The sequence below is a fragment of the Xyrauchen texanus genome, chromosome 38 (genome assembly GCF_025860055.1).
Source record: "Xyrauchen texanus isolate HMW12.3.18 chromosome 38, RBS_HiC_50CHRs, whole genome shotgun sequence".
NCBI classification, from domain to species: domain Eukaryota; kingdom Metazoa; phylum Chordata; class Actinopteri; order Cypriniformes; family Catostomidae; genus Xyrauchen; species Xyrauchen texanus.
The window spans coordinates 8,858,865-8,874,871 of record NC_068313.1 but is presented as its reverse complement, the minus strand read 5'-3'; the positions used below and the strand labels follow the sequence as shown (position 1 = coordinate 8,874,871).

Here is a 16,007-nt window from a genome sequence, read left to right as displayed (position 1 = left end):
AAAAGGGGCGGGAGCTCAAAATCACCAGCAAAGATATAGGGCTCCCCTTGCCTTTCCCTAATCCCAACCATCTGTGGAGGTGATGCCCCCTTTTGGAGTTACCTGGCTCCCTTCTGGACAAACCGCACCCCATTTTGGAGATTCTGCCCCCATTTGGAAATCTCCGGCCTGCAGCTACTTGCTTCAGCTGCCCAATAGCATGTCAACATTCTCTCTGTGGAGGTTCCCTCAGGATTTACGCATTGTATCATGGTGTTTTTGGGCTTATATTGATCAAGATTCTGCTTTTAAGTAATCGTCTATAACAGTTTTTCATATAATGTTTGTGTTTCATTCAAAATACCTGACAATTAAACCACATCTATTTATAGTCTATGTAACTCTATGCTGTATACAAAGAAACCGCTTTTAGTCTGTGAGTAACACAATATGCCTGTTATATTCTGTTCATTTAATAACATTAGCGACAGTCTATCTGTGAATATTTCTGATATTTGAAACCCTGTTTGCTGTGCACTAACTATCCGGTTCACTGACTGAATGTTTTTACTACGAATATGATGAAATGTCATCTTTACTTATATTCCAGACAATGTGATATGCGTCAAATTGACTTCTACAACTCTGTGTTGGGTCACCACTTGATGCTCTGTTAAATCTGGGACCTGAAACAACCAGTTGAGAACCACTGCTCTAAATGATAAACGTCATAAATTGTTGTTCTAACATTCAACACAAAGTGTTGTAGTGACATAATGCAGTTGAGCAAATGCTCTAAATTAAAATATACACATCGTTTAGATGTCTTGGTGATGTACATGTGCTATCAGACCAACAGAATCTGCATTAGATGTGCATCATGTGTGACTGCACGGGTGTTGCATCCCCAGGGCTGGTGATCAGGCCGAAGTTCATGGAAATTGGATTTAACCACTCCATTCCCCAGCAATACAACAATTACGTGCAGCACCTGGAGTCCTTCCTGCAGCGTGAGTACCGTTCTTCCTTTCCCTGTCAAAATATTTGACCTACAAGAGTACAAACTGAAAAAGATTCTGCAACAATCTCCTTAAGATAGGATAATAAATAAGGATAATAAATGCCTTGTTGAACAGGATTATCTGTGAGTTCTCTTAATCTGCTCTAATGCACAATTCATAACCAGACCCCTAATACCCAGACCAAGATTAGACTGCCAAGACCCACACAAGCAATATCAGACCCCTTAGACCCAGACCTACAGTATATCAGATCCATAAGACCCAGAACTGTATCAGACCCCTAATGTCCCATAACAAGACTTGAACCCCTAACACCAACACCTGACCCCCAACACCCAGACCCAAACAAAAACACCAGACCACCTAAGACTCGGAAATACCAATCCCCCTAAAACCTGGTCTAATACCAGACGGCCTAAGACCAAGACTAGACCTAAGACCAACACCAAGTATATATCTTTCGAAGCCCTGATCCAGACCAAGAACTTTTGGCCAATAACAGGACACAAGACCAGTTGGTTTTGATGACCATTTTAATGATCTGAAATCGAGAAAAAAAAAATATATAACACTAAGCCACTTTGTTGTGTCTTAAAAGCTGTTCAGAGTAATGGAATTCTCTTCATTGGTGACCGATTCCTTTCTGACCTGTAGCTGAGGTAATTCTAACCTTCTGAATATTTAAAATAGACTATGGCCTTGTCTGAGACCATAAGCTGGTATCCAGGTCCATAAGACTGAGCTTTGAGATCCAGACAAAAGCCACATACACAAGTCTCAAGACCACAAGATCAAGATCCTTAATAATAATAATAATAATAAATTTTATTTGTAATGCACTTTACACATGAAGCAACATATCTCAAAGTGCTACAAGTGCACAGGTAAAAAACAAAAAAAAAAAATAAAAAAAATAAAAATAGATTAAAACACTTAATAACAAAATTAAGAACAATTGGTGACAACAAGAACAGGATATGTTTTAAGAAAAAGCAGTTAAAAATAAGTGGGTCTTTAATTTATTTTTAAAAACCTCTATAGACTGTGGCGCCCTCAGGTGATTAGGGAGAGCATTCCACATTCTAGGCGCAGCTACCTGGAAGGCCCTATTTCCCATAGTACGGAGTTTGGAATTAGGAACCTGGAGTTTGTGGCTGTCAGAAGAGCGGAGATGTCGGTGTGGATTATGCAAAGTAATGAGTTCTTTAAGGTACACTGGTGCGCTACCGTAGACACACTGATAAGTCAGGAGACAGATCTTATAATCAATCCTGAGTCTAACAGGGAGCCAGTGAAGTTTTTGGAGGATGGGTGTGATGTGCTCAATTTTGCGAACCCCCATCAGGACCCTGGCAGCGCAGTTCTGAATGTACTGCAGTCTTTGTATGCTCCTGCCAGGGATCCCAACAAGTTGTGAATTGCAGTAGTCAAGCCTGGAGGAGACAAAGGCATGCACCAGCATCTCTGCATCAGAAAAAGAGAGGGAGGGGCGGAGTTTGGAAATGTTCCGGAGATGAAAAAGTGCAGTTTTACAGGTGTGTTGGATGTGAGTGTTAAATGATAGGTGGGCGTCAAATCGAACCCCAAGTTTATTATAGAGGACGTCAAAGAAATATCATGGCCAGCAAATGAGTAGACTGTCAGGGGGAAGATCGGAGTTGGTGTGGGGTCCCAATGAGGAGACCTTCAGTTTTGGTGCTGTTTAACTGGAGGAAGTTATCCGTCATCCATGCACTTGTCTCCTCCAGGCAGGCATTTAAAGTGGAGAGTGAAGGTGTAGATGATATGGGGTCCAGCTTGACATAGAGCTGAGTATCATCAGCATAGCAATGGAAGGCAACACCATGCTTGCTGATGATGTGGCCCAGTGGGAGCATATAAATGGAAAAGAGAGTAGGGCCGAGAACAGAGCCCTGGGGCACTCCACAAGTAACTGTGTAGGGCCTCGACCTGGCTCCCCCCAGGGCCACATACTCAACTCTATCAGTCAGGTAGGATCGAAACCATTGAAGTGCTGTATGTGAGATGCCAATGAAGTGTTGCAGACGATGGAGTAAGATGATGTGATCAACAGTGTCGAAGGCGGCTGTGAGGTCCAAGAGAATAAGGAGAGATGGAGAGCCATCTTTTAATCTTTTCTTAATCAAGAAGGATATTCTTAATCTTGCAAAAATTTTACATAAAGATGTTTTTACAAATATTGCTAATCATGGTCATCACATTGGGCAATATTAACATATTAACTGCAGCTCTCAAGAAATCAGTAGGTGGTGGTGTAGAAGACAACAAGAGAAGGCTACGAGAGGAGGGTTTACCCAGAGCACTATAAATGTGACAGATTCTAAGCTATTGGTGATTTAGTACATTTAAACATTCTTTGAAACAGATTTGCATTTCAATCTGCTCACAAAACACTAACTAATCCGAATCTTCCCTTTTGTACAAATTGTTATAAGCTGTACAGTGGATATAAATAATAAAACATGTTCATGCTCTATTTTACTTGTTCAATGTGACATATGTCTGAGTAAAACAGGACATACAATGAGGTGGGAATTGATTGGAATATGAAAAGACCCCACAACATCTAAGTTTTGTGAATTTAGTTCATTCCTAATAGTTTTGATGGTCTTCAGTCTTCTGGAAAATGGACTAAAAATATTGATGGCATCATCTCCTAGTACTAAGAGGAATTATTATTATTATGATTATTATTATTATTATCAAGCAAAAATGCTCTCTAGAGAGAGTCTCTCCCTCTAATACCATCTAGCAATAGCAAGTAGCATGTAAATGGTTTGGCGGTGTCTCAAATGTAAGTTTTTGGCTATTTAAAAAAATAGCCTGCCCTCTGTTTCAATAATAAATATTTCAACAAGACAGAAAATCTAAATTTTCAAACCATTTAACAGGGTTTGAAAAATATTGGGTATATTCATGTTCTTATAAGACAGATGTAGACTTTTAAACTCATTAAACGGAGAACAAGGAAGTAAATCTTACAACCTCTTTAAATTACTGCTGAATGTTTCCAGCTGAAGACCTGCGACTCATCTACATTCTTTCATTTGTTACTTCAGAGTACAATGAATCTCTGCAGGACGCCAATGAGCGCTGTCTTGAGGGCGAGCACTTTGAGCAGGATGATGTGGAGGAGAAGAAGGTGTGCCAGTTCAAGAGAAGTCTGCTACGACAGTGCTCTGGACTGGCTGATAGTACTTTCGGTTACTCTGAGGGCCAGCCGTGCATCCTGGTCAAGATGAATCGAGTGAGTTGCTTGTTTTTACTCCATGAAATTCACCTCATATTGGAGCCAATGACCTGGTGGTTTACATAGATAGGGACTCTGGACTGAATCTGGGCCAGCAACTTGTCCTGATCCATTCCTCTCTTTCCCTAATAATTTCCTGTTTGCTTTATTCTTCTACATATAAATAAAATGTATCAATGAACTGAAAGTTCTTCAAAAGATGTGATGAACTTTGTCCTGAAGTGTAATTTCTGCACCACAGGTGGCACTAAACAGAATTGTGAAAGTTGTTTCCATCCCACCCTCGAAATGAGTAGCCAAACACCCTAAACAGTGTGTTCGCACTCTTCAGGAAGTCAACTTATGAATGGCTTACTTATTGTTGTCTCTGCAAATCAAACTGGGATATAGTGGAGCGGCTAAGTGATATAATCTTTCAGTTTATGATACAAGCGTGAAAATTGGCATGAGCAGTCTCCATGGGTCACTTGACAAGAAAATTGTCCGAGCCACTTGAAATTTCAATATGGCTGCCTTTTTTTTTCAAGATGGCCACCACCTTAAATCAAATCAAATCACTTTGTCACACTACACAAGTGCAACAGTAGGTGAAATTCTTGTGTGCAGTTCCGAGCAACATAGCAGTCATGACAGTGACGAGACATATACCAATTACAGTAAACAACATACTTACACAACACAATTTACAAATCAAATGTACACATACTTACACAACACAATAATTATATACAATGTACAGTAAACAATACACACAATATACAATACAATAAGTAAGGAGTATATGAAATGCCAATTTTCATGCTTGTATCATCAAATAAACCACTATATCACTTAACTGCTCCACTAAGGTGTCGGCCATCTTGAAAAATGGCCGCCATATTGAAATTTCAAGTGGCTCGGACAATTTTCTTGTCAAGTGACCCATGGAGACTGCTCATGCCAATTTTCACGCTTGTATCATAAACTGAACGATTCTGCCAAACATAAGCACTTAGCTGCTCCACTAATAGGAGGAAGTATTTTAATATTTAATTTTGAGGTCATTCTAGTTAATAGATTTCTGCAGTCAAGAGGTTCGCCAATAGATCGATAATTTCTTTATGCCTCTGTGGAATTCACATAATTAAATAAGGATGTTTATTGAATGTATAAATTCCTTATCCTTTGCAGGTTATTGGGCTGAGGCCACGAGGAGACCCACATATCAACTGTGCAGCCAAGGTACTGACTACTTCACACACTGTATACTATTGCTTCAGTGACCACATTTACTGTGTGTTCAGGTGTGACCCAGGAGTAATGTGCGCAAGTGTGTTTCCATTTTGCTTTTTCAAACGTCTGTTTGTATCTGGTTTTTCTCCACGCTGCCTATAGGGCCAGCAGTTTCAATGGTGGGTAAGACGTCGGGCACGAGCTACCCCATTGTTCCCCCAGGGTTCTTGCCCCAGGCCTTTTCCATCTTTCTGCTGCTTATCACCTGTACTGCTTTGTCTCTGGTGCTTTAAACTACCCTCATTCTAGACTTAATGTATACCTTCAAACCTAAGCCATAGAGAAGGTAATGCCTACTTGGGGTATATAGCAGTGGGTCCCTTATAGGTCCCTTATAGGTATGCCTAAGGTCCTGTTAACACCTGATTTTAACTTGCATTTTGGGTGATTCGATCACAAGAGGGCATTGGAGACAGGTTTCCATTTACATCTGGTATTAATGTGCTCCTCAAATGCGAGTGGAAAGTTAAGTCTTATTCACATATGTTTGGGCAACTCAAAGTAACCCAAACTTGCAGCATATTTTCTTTTAAAGCCAGACCTATCCAGCAGAATTTTAAATCCTTTTTGGCACAGTGACTAGATGTTAGGGAGTTTAGCATAACCAGCCACACTGTAGTTACTACCAAGTTCTCAAAATTAAAATGATTTGTTCTTCCTCAAAAGCACTTGTTGCATCATCCCTTGTAAGCACAACTTAATTTTTTTGGCAGATTGGTGCAGCTTCCATGAAGATTAGTACAGCCAATCATATTCGTGCTGGAGAGTTTTCTTGCAGCTCTTGCCATTTTATGTGCAATATGCATTACTGTAGCCAATCAATGATCAGACTGGGTTGTTCGAGTGGGCTTTCTCACTGGCAGTTAAGTCTTTTGCCGACTGGGGAGCGCACCATGGTACTGACACAATCTTTACATGAGTGAGCGTGCAACCAGCTGTGTCCTCAAAATATATATTTTCTAATCATCAGATATAGTCGTCTTCTGGAAATGTACAACTCTTGAATTACAGCATGTGACGCACAGAGGCGCAAGTGTCATTCACTCTGGTGTGCATAATGACGGCAAAGTAATAGAAAATACACACAAATATGGCGACCCGCGTTGTGTTCTCCATCGTGTACACCGGGGTTCATGAGTTGTCTGTAACCAGTCCAACTCTGCGGGGTTGCCGGGAACTAATCGCACTCTGATTCGGACCACAGCAAACGTGCCCAGTGGTAACCACCTGAGTCTGAGATTACATGTTAGGTGAGTAGGCAATGTTTCGAGGTCTTCTAGGACAATATCAAGGCACATTATAATTTACAGTACAAATGTGATGTGCATACTTGTGTGTTCATGACCAACTCTGATAGTGTTTTGAGGGATTCGATCACAAAACCTTCACACCAGTATGTAACATAGCTCTGCCCATTTGTGATCTGATCACCTGAGAAGCTCGTGGTTATCTGTAACACGTGCACAAGTGAAATGTTTTGTTTGTGGTTCAAACATGCCCTCTGCTCCTTAGGAACTATCGTTTTTGCTCTCAAATTATGCTGATGGTCCTTGTTGTTTCAGTCTTTGCATTTCTTACTGATCAAACCTCCACTTATGGTGATAATGCAATGCTTCAGTGGCTGCTTTCACACATGAAATGAATAAAAAATAATAAAAAAAAATTTGGAAAAATACCTTTATGATTTATACACATTTGTTTTGCTTGTGTTTCACTTTGAAGTCCAAAGTGTGCAATGATGTTTATGTTTGATAGCCAAATTGAGATTTTCAACTTGCACAGCTCTTCAGAATTTTGTGATATGCTTGCGCTCTGAAATATCTTGTTTCAGAGTCTGTTGTCTGTCAGGGTGGCGTAACCTTGTGCATGCTCAAACTTTTAATGTTTGTCTTTTACAACTATATTAACAACATATAGCATCTATACACAACTTTTTATACATTTACCGCAAAGAATGTAATGTGTGAAAGTGGCTAATAAAACAAGCTTCTGTGCTGATGCTTTGTTAATGATTACATTCTTTGAATTTGATTATTAAATCATGAATCATGGCTTCAGGCGATCAGTGCTTTAAAAGGACTGATTAATATACTTTCTTTTAGCATTTTGACTATCTTTTCATTGGACTACACTGTTTTCAAACATGGCATCACTGTGATCTATTCCTGGATACACAGCCATTTCAAAAGCTTAGAGCAAATCATTTAATTTCGGTTCACTTACTGAAAGAGGAACCAATTTCTGAATGCACATCAGTATCTGTGGAAACAGTTTTTTTTGCTTCCCAATTTTTCTGGCTGTATGACTGCGGTGGACTGAGAATTTATGCATTGATATACATGATGTAAAATAGCTCCTGTATAGGATGAAAATCTGCTGTTGGGTTTGTTTTTTTAGAATGGATTTGTCTGTAACATGCTTTGTTCAAATATTTGATGTCTTTGTGTGTTGGAAGGGGATTCTTATTTTTCTTTGTGTCATCAGTTTGAGTGATGTGAGGCAGTCCGTTACCAGTGGCAACTGAACATGAGTCACATGACATGTATTGTCCATTAAAGTGCATGAGCGTGATCTCACGCTTTGTCATTGTCTCTCCTGATACAGAGAGAAACTCCCCTGCAGATGCAATATTTCCCAAGTGAAGGCAGGCTTGACAAGAGCTATTTCCCCTATTATGGCAAGAAATTACATGTGAGTACAATATAGCTCTGCATTAAAAAAAAAATTGAACATGTATCATTATGGAAGTATATTCAATTATAGGGATGTATGACATATAGGTGACCATTATCAGTATCTGCAACAAGTAGATTGTTTTAAAAATTAAACAAATACTGTATTATTTGTCTGTATACTGTATACACCAATGAGCCAAAACAGACCACTGACGGGTAAAGCAAATATCGTTGATCATCTCCTAACAAGGCCACATGTCAAGGTCTGGGTAGATTACTAGTAGATGGTAAGCGAACAATCAGTTCTCATAGTCAACATGTTGAATGCAGGAGTAAAGACCTGAGCAACTTTGACAAGAGCCAAATTGTTCTGGCCAGACGACTGGGTCAGAGAATCTCTGAAATGGTAAGGCTTGTGGGGTGATCCAGTTCAGCAGTGATTTGTACCTTCCGACAGTGGTCCGAGGAGGGACAAATCACAATTTAGCGACTGGGTGTTGGGTACCCAAGGCTCATCGATGTGCAAGGACAACGAAGGCTATCCCGTCTGATCTGAACTGACAGAAGGTCTACTGTGGCACAAATCACAGAAAATTTGAATGATTGTTACGGAAGGAATGTTTCATAACACACAGTGCATCACACTGTGCTGCGTATGGGGCTGCGAAGCCGCAGTCCGATCAGAGTGCCCATGATGTCCCCTGTCCGTGGTTGAAAATGCCTACAATGGGGACACGAGTGTCGGAACTGGACCTCGGAGTGGTGGAGGAAGTTCACCTGGTCCAATGAGTCCCGTTTTCTTTTACATCACATGGAGATCTGTGTCAGCACCATTTACCTGGGGAAATAATGGCACCAGGATGCACTGTGGGAACACGACAATCCGGTGGAGGGAGTGTGATGCTCAAGGCAATGTTCTGCTGGGAAACCCTGGGTCCGGTCATTCATGTGGATGTCAATTTGTTACGTGCCACTAGGTTTGCTGTTATACCGGTTTCACGGTATACCATGGTATGAAAATTGATGGTTATCTTACCATGTACGTTTGCTTATCTACGATATTGAGAAAAAAAAGCAACCGGACAGAAAATTTCACATGCTTGTGTGCATCTCCTTTCCTCATTGTTTGCCTGTCAGATTTGTCAACTTGCGTCTCACACACGCACGCGCAGTGGAGAAAATGCCAGAGTGAGGAGAGGGGTCTGACATGAATGAGTGTGTTTTGTGAGTTAAAGCAGTGTTTCCCAACTTGTTCTATTCGGACTGGGTCATGGACAGCAGGGAAAGAGTAATGCCATGGTTCTCCCATTGAAGATATTTCGGCGGCCGCCCAAGTGATAGCCTATTTAGGACTGCCGAGGCAGATTTAATGATAATCTGGCAAACAGCTAAAGGCTTCTCATCTGCATTTTCGCACTAGTGTAACGAGCTCGCGATCGTGATCTGCTCTTCTCTCTGGCACGTGGGTGTAACAACTGGGCTTCCCTCGATATTGTGGAGTGCAGACATCAAAACTGATGTGACCAACTTCAATTCTAGTGAGACTTCTAGTTCAAAGCATTACTGTTGAATCTCTCAAACAGAGTTGGCAGCCCTGACATGCCAAACAGCACTGAGGAGGAATAGAACAAAAAAAATTAAAAACAATAAAAAAATCACACACCACCTTTACAAAATTGTTTCACGTTTTTACATGAGTAAATGTAACTTATATTTTGACAAAATGTTAGTTTCATATGAAATAATCTAAAGGTAGAATCAATTAGACCTAATTTTATATCAACAGTGGCAGTTGTAGTTAAAGTTTCAAGATGCGTTTCAGTATTTATTTTTCATAAATACTATAATTTTTTATTATTATTACTATTATTTAAGACTAGCTACACTGACCTAACCATGGTAATGAGGAGCTTTTCCTTCTGTGTAATATGTTGTTTGAATGTTTAAAATTAGGAAACAAACGGGATAGTTGTTACGATGAGCAGGAAGGCAGACTAGGGGCGAGGATCTAATTGCAGTAGGTCTTTATTAAAGCAAAAATCATAACACGACAAAACAGGAACAAAGGAAATCTCCACATTGGGAAAAATAAAACAAACACGGAGGACATTAACAGGGAAACAGGCAAAACAAGCATCCAGAAACATCGACGATCGACAAGGGATTGGAGAACAAACAGGGTTTATATACACTGGAGACATGATGATGACAAACTACAATCAGGTGAGCACAATGACACAGGGCTGGCAGTGATGAGGGCCGGGGATCATGGGAAGTGTAGTTTTGGACAAAGACAAGTGAAACCCAGGGCAGACAACAAGGGAATATGACATAACACCCCCTCAAAGGAGCGGTTTCCAGACAATCCTCAAAAACAAAACGGAATACCCAAAAAAAAAAAAAAGAATCATCCAAGGAGTGAGGGGGGGCAGGCCAAAGAGGGGACAAGGGGCATACAGACAGACCAAGGGAGCACAAGGGGCAAACAGACAGACCAAGGGAGCATAAGGGGCAAACAGACAGTCCAAAGGGGCACAAGACAGGCAGTCCAAGGGGGCACAGAGAGCAGACAGGCAGTCCAAGGGGGCACAGAGAGCAGACAGGCAGTCCAAGGGGGCACAGAGAGCAGACAGGCAGTCCAAGGAGGCACAGGGGGCAGACAGGCAGTCCAAGGAGGCACAGGGGGCAGACAGGCAGTCCAAGGAGGCACAGGGAGCAGACAGGCAGTCCAAGGGGGCACAGGGAGCTGACAGGCAGTCCAAGGTGGCCACAAGAGGACTGGATCAGGTGGCCTGGGAGCTGGCCACAGAGCAAAGACAGGTTCAGGAGGCCTGGGAGGCGGCCTCAGGACCACAGCCATGGGGAACTCCGAGGGCGGAGCCGAGGTAGGCGGAGCCATGGACTGCTCAGGAGACCACGTCGTAGAAGGCTCAGGAGGCGGAGCCGAGGGAGGCTCAGGAGGTGGAGCTGAGGGAGGTTCTGGAGGCTCAGGAGGCGGAGCTGAGGGGAGGTTCTGGAGGCTCAGGAGGCGGAGCTGAGGGAGGTTCTGGAGGCTCAGGAGGCGGAGCTGAGGGAGGTTCTGGAGGCCCAGGAGGCGGAGCTGAGGGAGGCCCAGGAGGCGGAGCCGAGGGAGGCCTAGGAGGCGGAGCTGAGGGAGGCTCAGGAGGCGGAGCCAAGGGAGGCGGAACCATGGAAAGCCCTGGGGGCTCTGGAGGCTGGGCCGAGGAAGGCTCAGGAGGCGGAGTCGTAGGAGGCTCTCGAGGCAGAGCCGTAGGAGGCTCTGGAGGCGGAGCAGAGGGAGATGGAGCCGTAGGAGGCTCTAGAAGCGAAGACCTGGGAGGCTCGGGAGGCGGAGCCCTGGGAGGCTCGAGATGCGCTGGCTCTGGGACGGTCGAGGCTACAGGCACTGGCTCACTGACGTTCGGGGCTGCAGGCATTGGCTGGTTGGCCGTGGTTGGCGGAGGCTGGAGAGCAGAGGCCTTTCCTCTTCTCCTCCTCTGGGTGGATGAAGTTGGCAGCGCTGGTTCGTGGGGGTTGGCTCACTCAACGTGGCTGGCGAGGAAAGCCCAGAGGCGGGAGCCGGGATCAGGAGAGGTGGCTCCCCGGCAGCGAATTCCTCTACGATGAGTCCCACATGCCAGGTGTAGGCTCCAGTCTCCGGTAATTCCCACCACCGGTGTTTGGGTACACCGAACCGGTATGCCACCTTCAAGGTGTGGTCATTCCAGCCGGTGTAACTGGCCACGCTGGCGAAGAAGTGGGAGAACTCCCGGACGGACAAGTCCGCCTGTGTCAGCTCCTTGAGGAACCCTGCTAGATCCATTGTTGGTCGATCGTTCTGTTACGATGAGCAGGAAGGCAGACGAGGGGCGAGGATCTAATTGCAGTAGGTCTTTATTAAAGCAAAAATCATAACACGACAAAACCGGAACAAAGGAAATCTCCAGATTGGGAAAAATAAAACAAACACGGAGGAACAAAAACACTGAGGACATAAACAGGGAAACAGGCAAAACAAGCATCCAGAAACATCGACGATCGACAAGGGAATGGAGAACAAACAGGGTTTATATACACTGGAGACATGATGATGACAAACTACAATCAGGTGAGCACAATGACACAGGGCTGGCAGTGATGAGGTCCGGGGATCATGGGAAGTGTAGTTTTGGACAAAGACAAATGAAACCCAGGGCAGACAACAAGGGAATTGTGACAATAAAGGGCTCATATAAGTAAATATGCTCTGTTGACTTCAACAACAAAAATAAAGTCACTTGATGCATGTCCTTGTACTTGAAAACCATGAACAAAACTATGCAACATAAAAGGAAATGCAACCCCTTGATACATAAAATAAAGGTTACGTTTAATCTATGGCAGGTCGACACTTGATGTCCAATGTAAAATCTGTCCTGAAGCAAAACCAGTTGAGAAGATAAAGGTACAGACAGGAGCAGTATATGTTAACGGTTAATAATCACAGGACATTACTTTAAAAGCTCACACAGCTGATGTTATTTTTCATTTAGTAGTTAATTTAACATGCTATGCTAACATGTAAACTAACATGCTTTAGTTATAGTTACATGCTATTTTTTTATCATGTTTATAATTCGGTTTATTATAATTATGTTTGATTTCTTATTTTTGTAATTATGTTATTTATTTTCAAAAGGGAGACCGTTTTTACACATATGTACCAAGAGTGGAGTGGCCAATAAATAGCTTTTTTGTATGTTCTTGTATGTATCTTTTTTGACCATTATCATACTGTGAAAAGCTCATACTGTTGCAACCCTACGTGCCACCTACCTGAACATCCTTGCAGACCAGGTACACCCCTTCATGGCAATGATATTCCCTGATGGCAGTGGCCTCATTCAGCAGAATAATGCACCCTGCCACAGTGTGCACATTGTTTGGGAATGTTTGAGGAACATGATGAAGAGTTCAAGGTGTTGCTCTGGCCTACAAATTTCCCAGATCTCAATCCGATTGTGCTGGACTATCTAGTCTGATCCACAGCAGCTCCACCTCACAACTTACAGGACTTGAAGCGGTCTTCAGGGGTCTTGTAGAGTCCATGCCTTGCTGAGTTGGCACTACATGGAAGACTAACAGATATATCATATCATATGTGGTATCACTGTATCCTTAATTATAGAGAGCACCTCTATATCATTATGTAAGTATGTTTGATTATAGTGGTGCACAATATAAATCGTGACCATTATCGGTTTGGCCATAGGTAGTTTGATTTGAAAATGCCTTAAGTATGATGATGAAGTATATTATAGGGATGCACAATAAATTGATTACCATTATTGGTGTTGGCCTTAAGTAGTTTGTTTTAAACTTTAAGTATCTGTATTCATAGGGGATGATATGTTATCAGTATTGGCCATAACTAGTTAATCCTCCGTATTTGTCTAATTAGGCTGATATTGTGTATCAGTGACTATTATATTGACTATTATAAATATGTATTTATCTGGAGGATATTAGAAGCAAATATTATCAGGACACACCTGTATAAATGTATAATGTCATCATAGCTGGCAAAAATAATTCTTGGTTATCATCAGCATTGGACAAAATTTCGAAATTGGTGCATCCCTATTTATTATTGATCTCTTTTTTTTACATCTTCTCTTTCTGCAGCAAAATTATGTCCAGCCAGTTGTTGCTGTGAAGCTGCTTCTGGCCAAGGATGACTATAATACTGAGCTCATCATCGAGTGCAAGGTAGAGGGCTCAGACCTGCGTAACAACGATGAGCGCGACAAGTTCTTGGGCCGTGTCACCTTCCGGGTGAAGGTGTCCCAGTAGCCTGGTTCATTCATGGAGACACACGATGCAGTTCCTCTCACTCAAGCCCAGACACTTTCCATGAAATGTTTATTTCTCACCACCCTGTACCCAATCGCAACTCGTACCCTATCTGGTGTCTTGTAAGTGTCATCAGGGCCTTTAAGCATCAAACACGATATGAATGTTAATCTATGATCAAAACAGAAATTTGTCTTGGATAACCGAGAAGGTTGATGCATACTAACGTTCAGTTGCCCTGTGCTATGGATGGGGTCAGGGTTGGAATAGTGTGTGTGAAGGTTAATCAAGGTTTTAGTTTATTTTTCATTATAATTCATTAATCACACCCCTACCCGTCTGATTATTCCGAAACCCCACACTCACTCACTGGAGAAAAAAAACACGAAGGGAAAAAAACGATGCACATTAATTTTCTGATGCCGCCCCTTAAGAGAGAACGTAGTGCCATCGTGTAGTAAGTTTAGGGACCTGTAAATAGTTGCATCAACACATGTCGATGTGATCCGCTCCCTCCCATAGTACCGTTTAGCCTGCCGTGTGTGTGCGTGTGACGTGAAGCCTCTATGTACATATTTAATGGATTTTAAACACTCTTATTCTGTCAATGCTCTCACTACGTCTGACTGCTGTAAGAAATCAAGAGTATAAAATTATATAATAGCTGTAATTTAAGATTATTGAGAAAGTAAAAATATGGAGGGGGTAAACACCAAAAACGTCTGTCAAATGTTGTTTGAAACTCGTCCACCATCTGAGGGAAATGATTTTTTTTAAACCTCTGCAGAGCAGATGCCTTACGGTCTGTATGAGTTTAAAAATCTTGAAATAAAAGTGATTTTAAACAAAGCTTTTCTTTGTTGAGAATGTTTCTTTTTCATGTGTTTGATAGCTAGGCTGAAGGAAATTGTTTATGGAAAAGAATTAAGAATGGACTTCCATACAAGCGCTGATGGAAGTCAGTTGCAGCTTTTGGTCAAGCCAACTAACACACAAGGTCTTTTTATGTCTATAGAAAGCTTGAGTCACACTTATGCTTGTACCTACTCATGAATTTCAAAATATATAATTAAAGTTTATAATGAATATACAACCCAAATTCCGAAAAAGTTGGACAAGTATGGAAAGTGTCTAAATATTGAAATGCTATTTAAGTACAATCTGTGTGGTTTATATGGATTTAGTGTCAAAATTATTTGCTTTATAGCCATATCATTCAAATAAAACTATATCACTGTCCCTTAGAAGCAAGGATTTTGGATTATTTTCAGAAATATATTAAATGGTTTCACATGTTCTAGCTCTCTATAATAAATTCATAACATGGATTAATCTATGGAAGCGATTCCATCATACAGAACAATATACTTTTGTGGTCATTTTTTAGATTACTATTTGTCTGTATTTTGCTGGATTTGATAGTTGAGTATAAATTGCTGTACCATCATTGATTTTTAATGATAGTGACAAACACATTCCAATACTGCTCTCTTGTGGATCTAATCTGTTATTAAATAGTTCATTCAGTTGAAGACCAAGAAATACCAAGACCCAGGTCAAGTGTGATAGAACCCTGCTGTGTGATAACAAAAACACATATTTTATCAGAGAGTTTGATTCTTAGTTTCTTGAGACTCTTAATTTGCTTTTAAGTCTGTAATCTTCTCAGCACCTGATAACAGAAGCATTAGCACTCTGGGTTGAGGGTATATAATTAGGTGTTGAGAGAAGTGACCTGACCAAGTGGCTTTGGAGTGTGTTTGTAAACAAGCTTTTACACTAAAGGTGAGCTCAGACAACTCTGATCTGAGATCTGTTATGAGGTCACTATTAATATAATTTTTTTTGGGTTATGGGAAAGCTGGTCCTAAATCAGCCCAAATGTAGAACTATTATGTGAAGTTTCAAAAATGATCTACAATTTTGAGCATGAATCAGACAGCTTCATGGCTGTTT

At 41.6% G+C, this 16,007-nt stretch overlaps 1 protein-coding gene across 1 annotated transcript in view; it reads left to right on the top strand.

Moving 5' to 3' along the window:
* Positions 1-14,891, top strand: part of atp1b3b (ATPase Na+/K+ transporting subunit beta 3b) — a 55,471-nt gene extending 40,580 nt beyond the window's left edge. Inside the window, exons 3-7 of the mRNA XM_052110780.1 lie at positions 891-989; positions 4,082-4,269; positions 5,443-5,493; positions 8,149-8,235; positions 13,884-14,891. Coding sequence (XP_051966740.1) covers positions 891-989; positions 4,082-4,269; positions 5,443-5,493; positions 8,149-8,235; positions 13,884-14,051 — 593 coding nt within the window. The 3' untranslated portion in view covers positions 14,052-14,891. The remainder of the gene's footprint in view (positions 1-890; positions 990-4,081; positions 4,270-5,442; positions 5,494-8,148; positions 8,236-13,883) is intronic.
* The last annotated feature ends 1,116 nt before the right edge of the window (positions 14,892-16,007 follow it).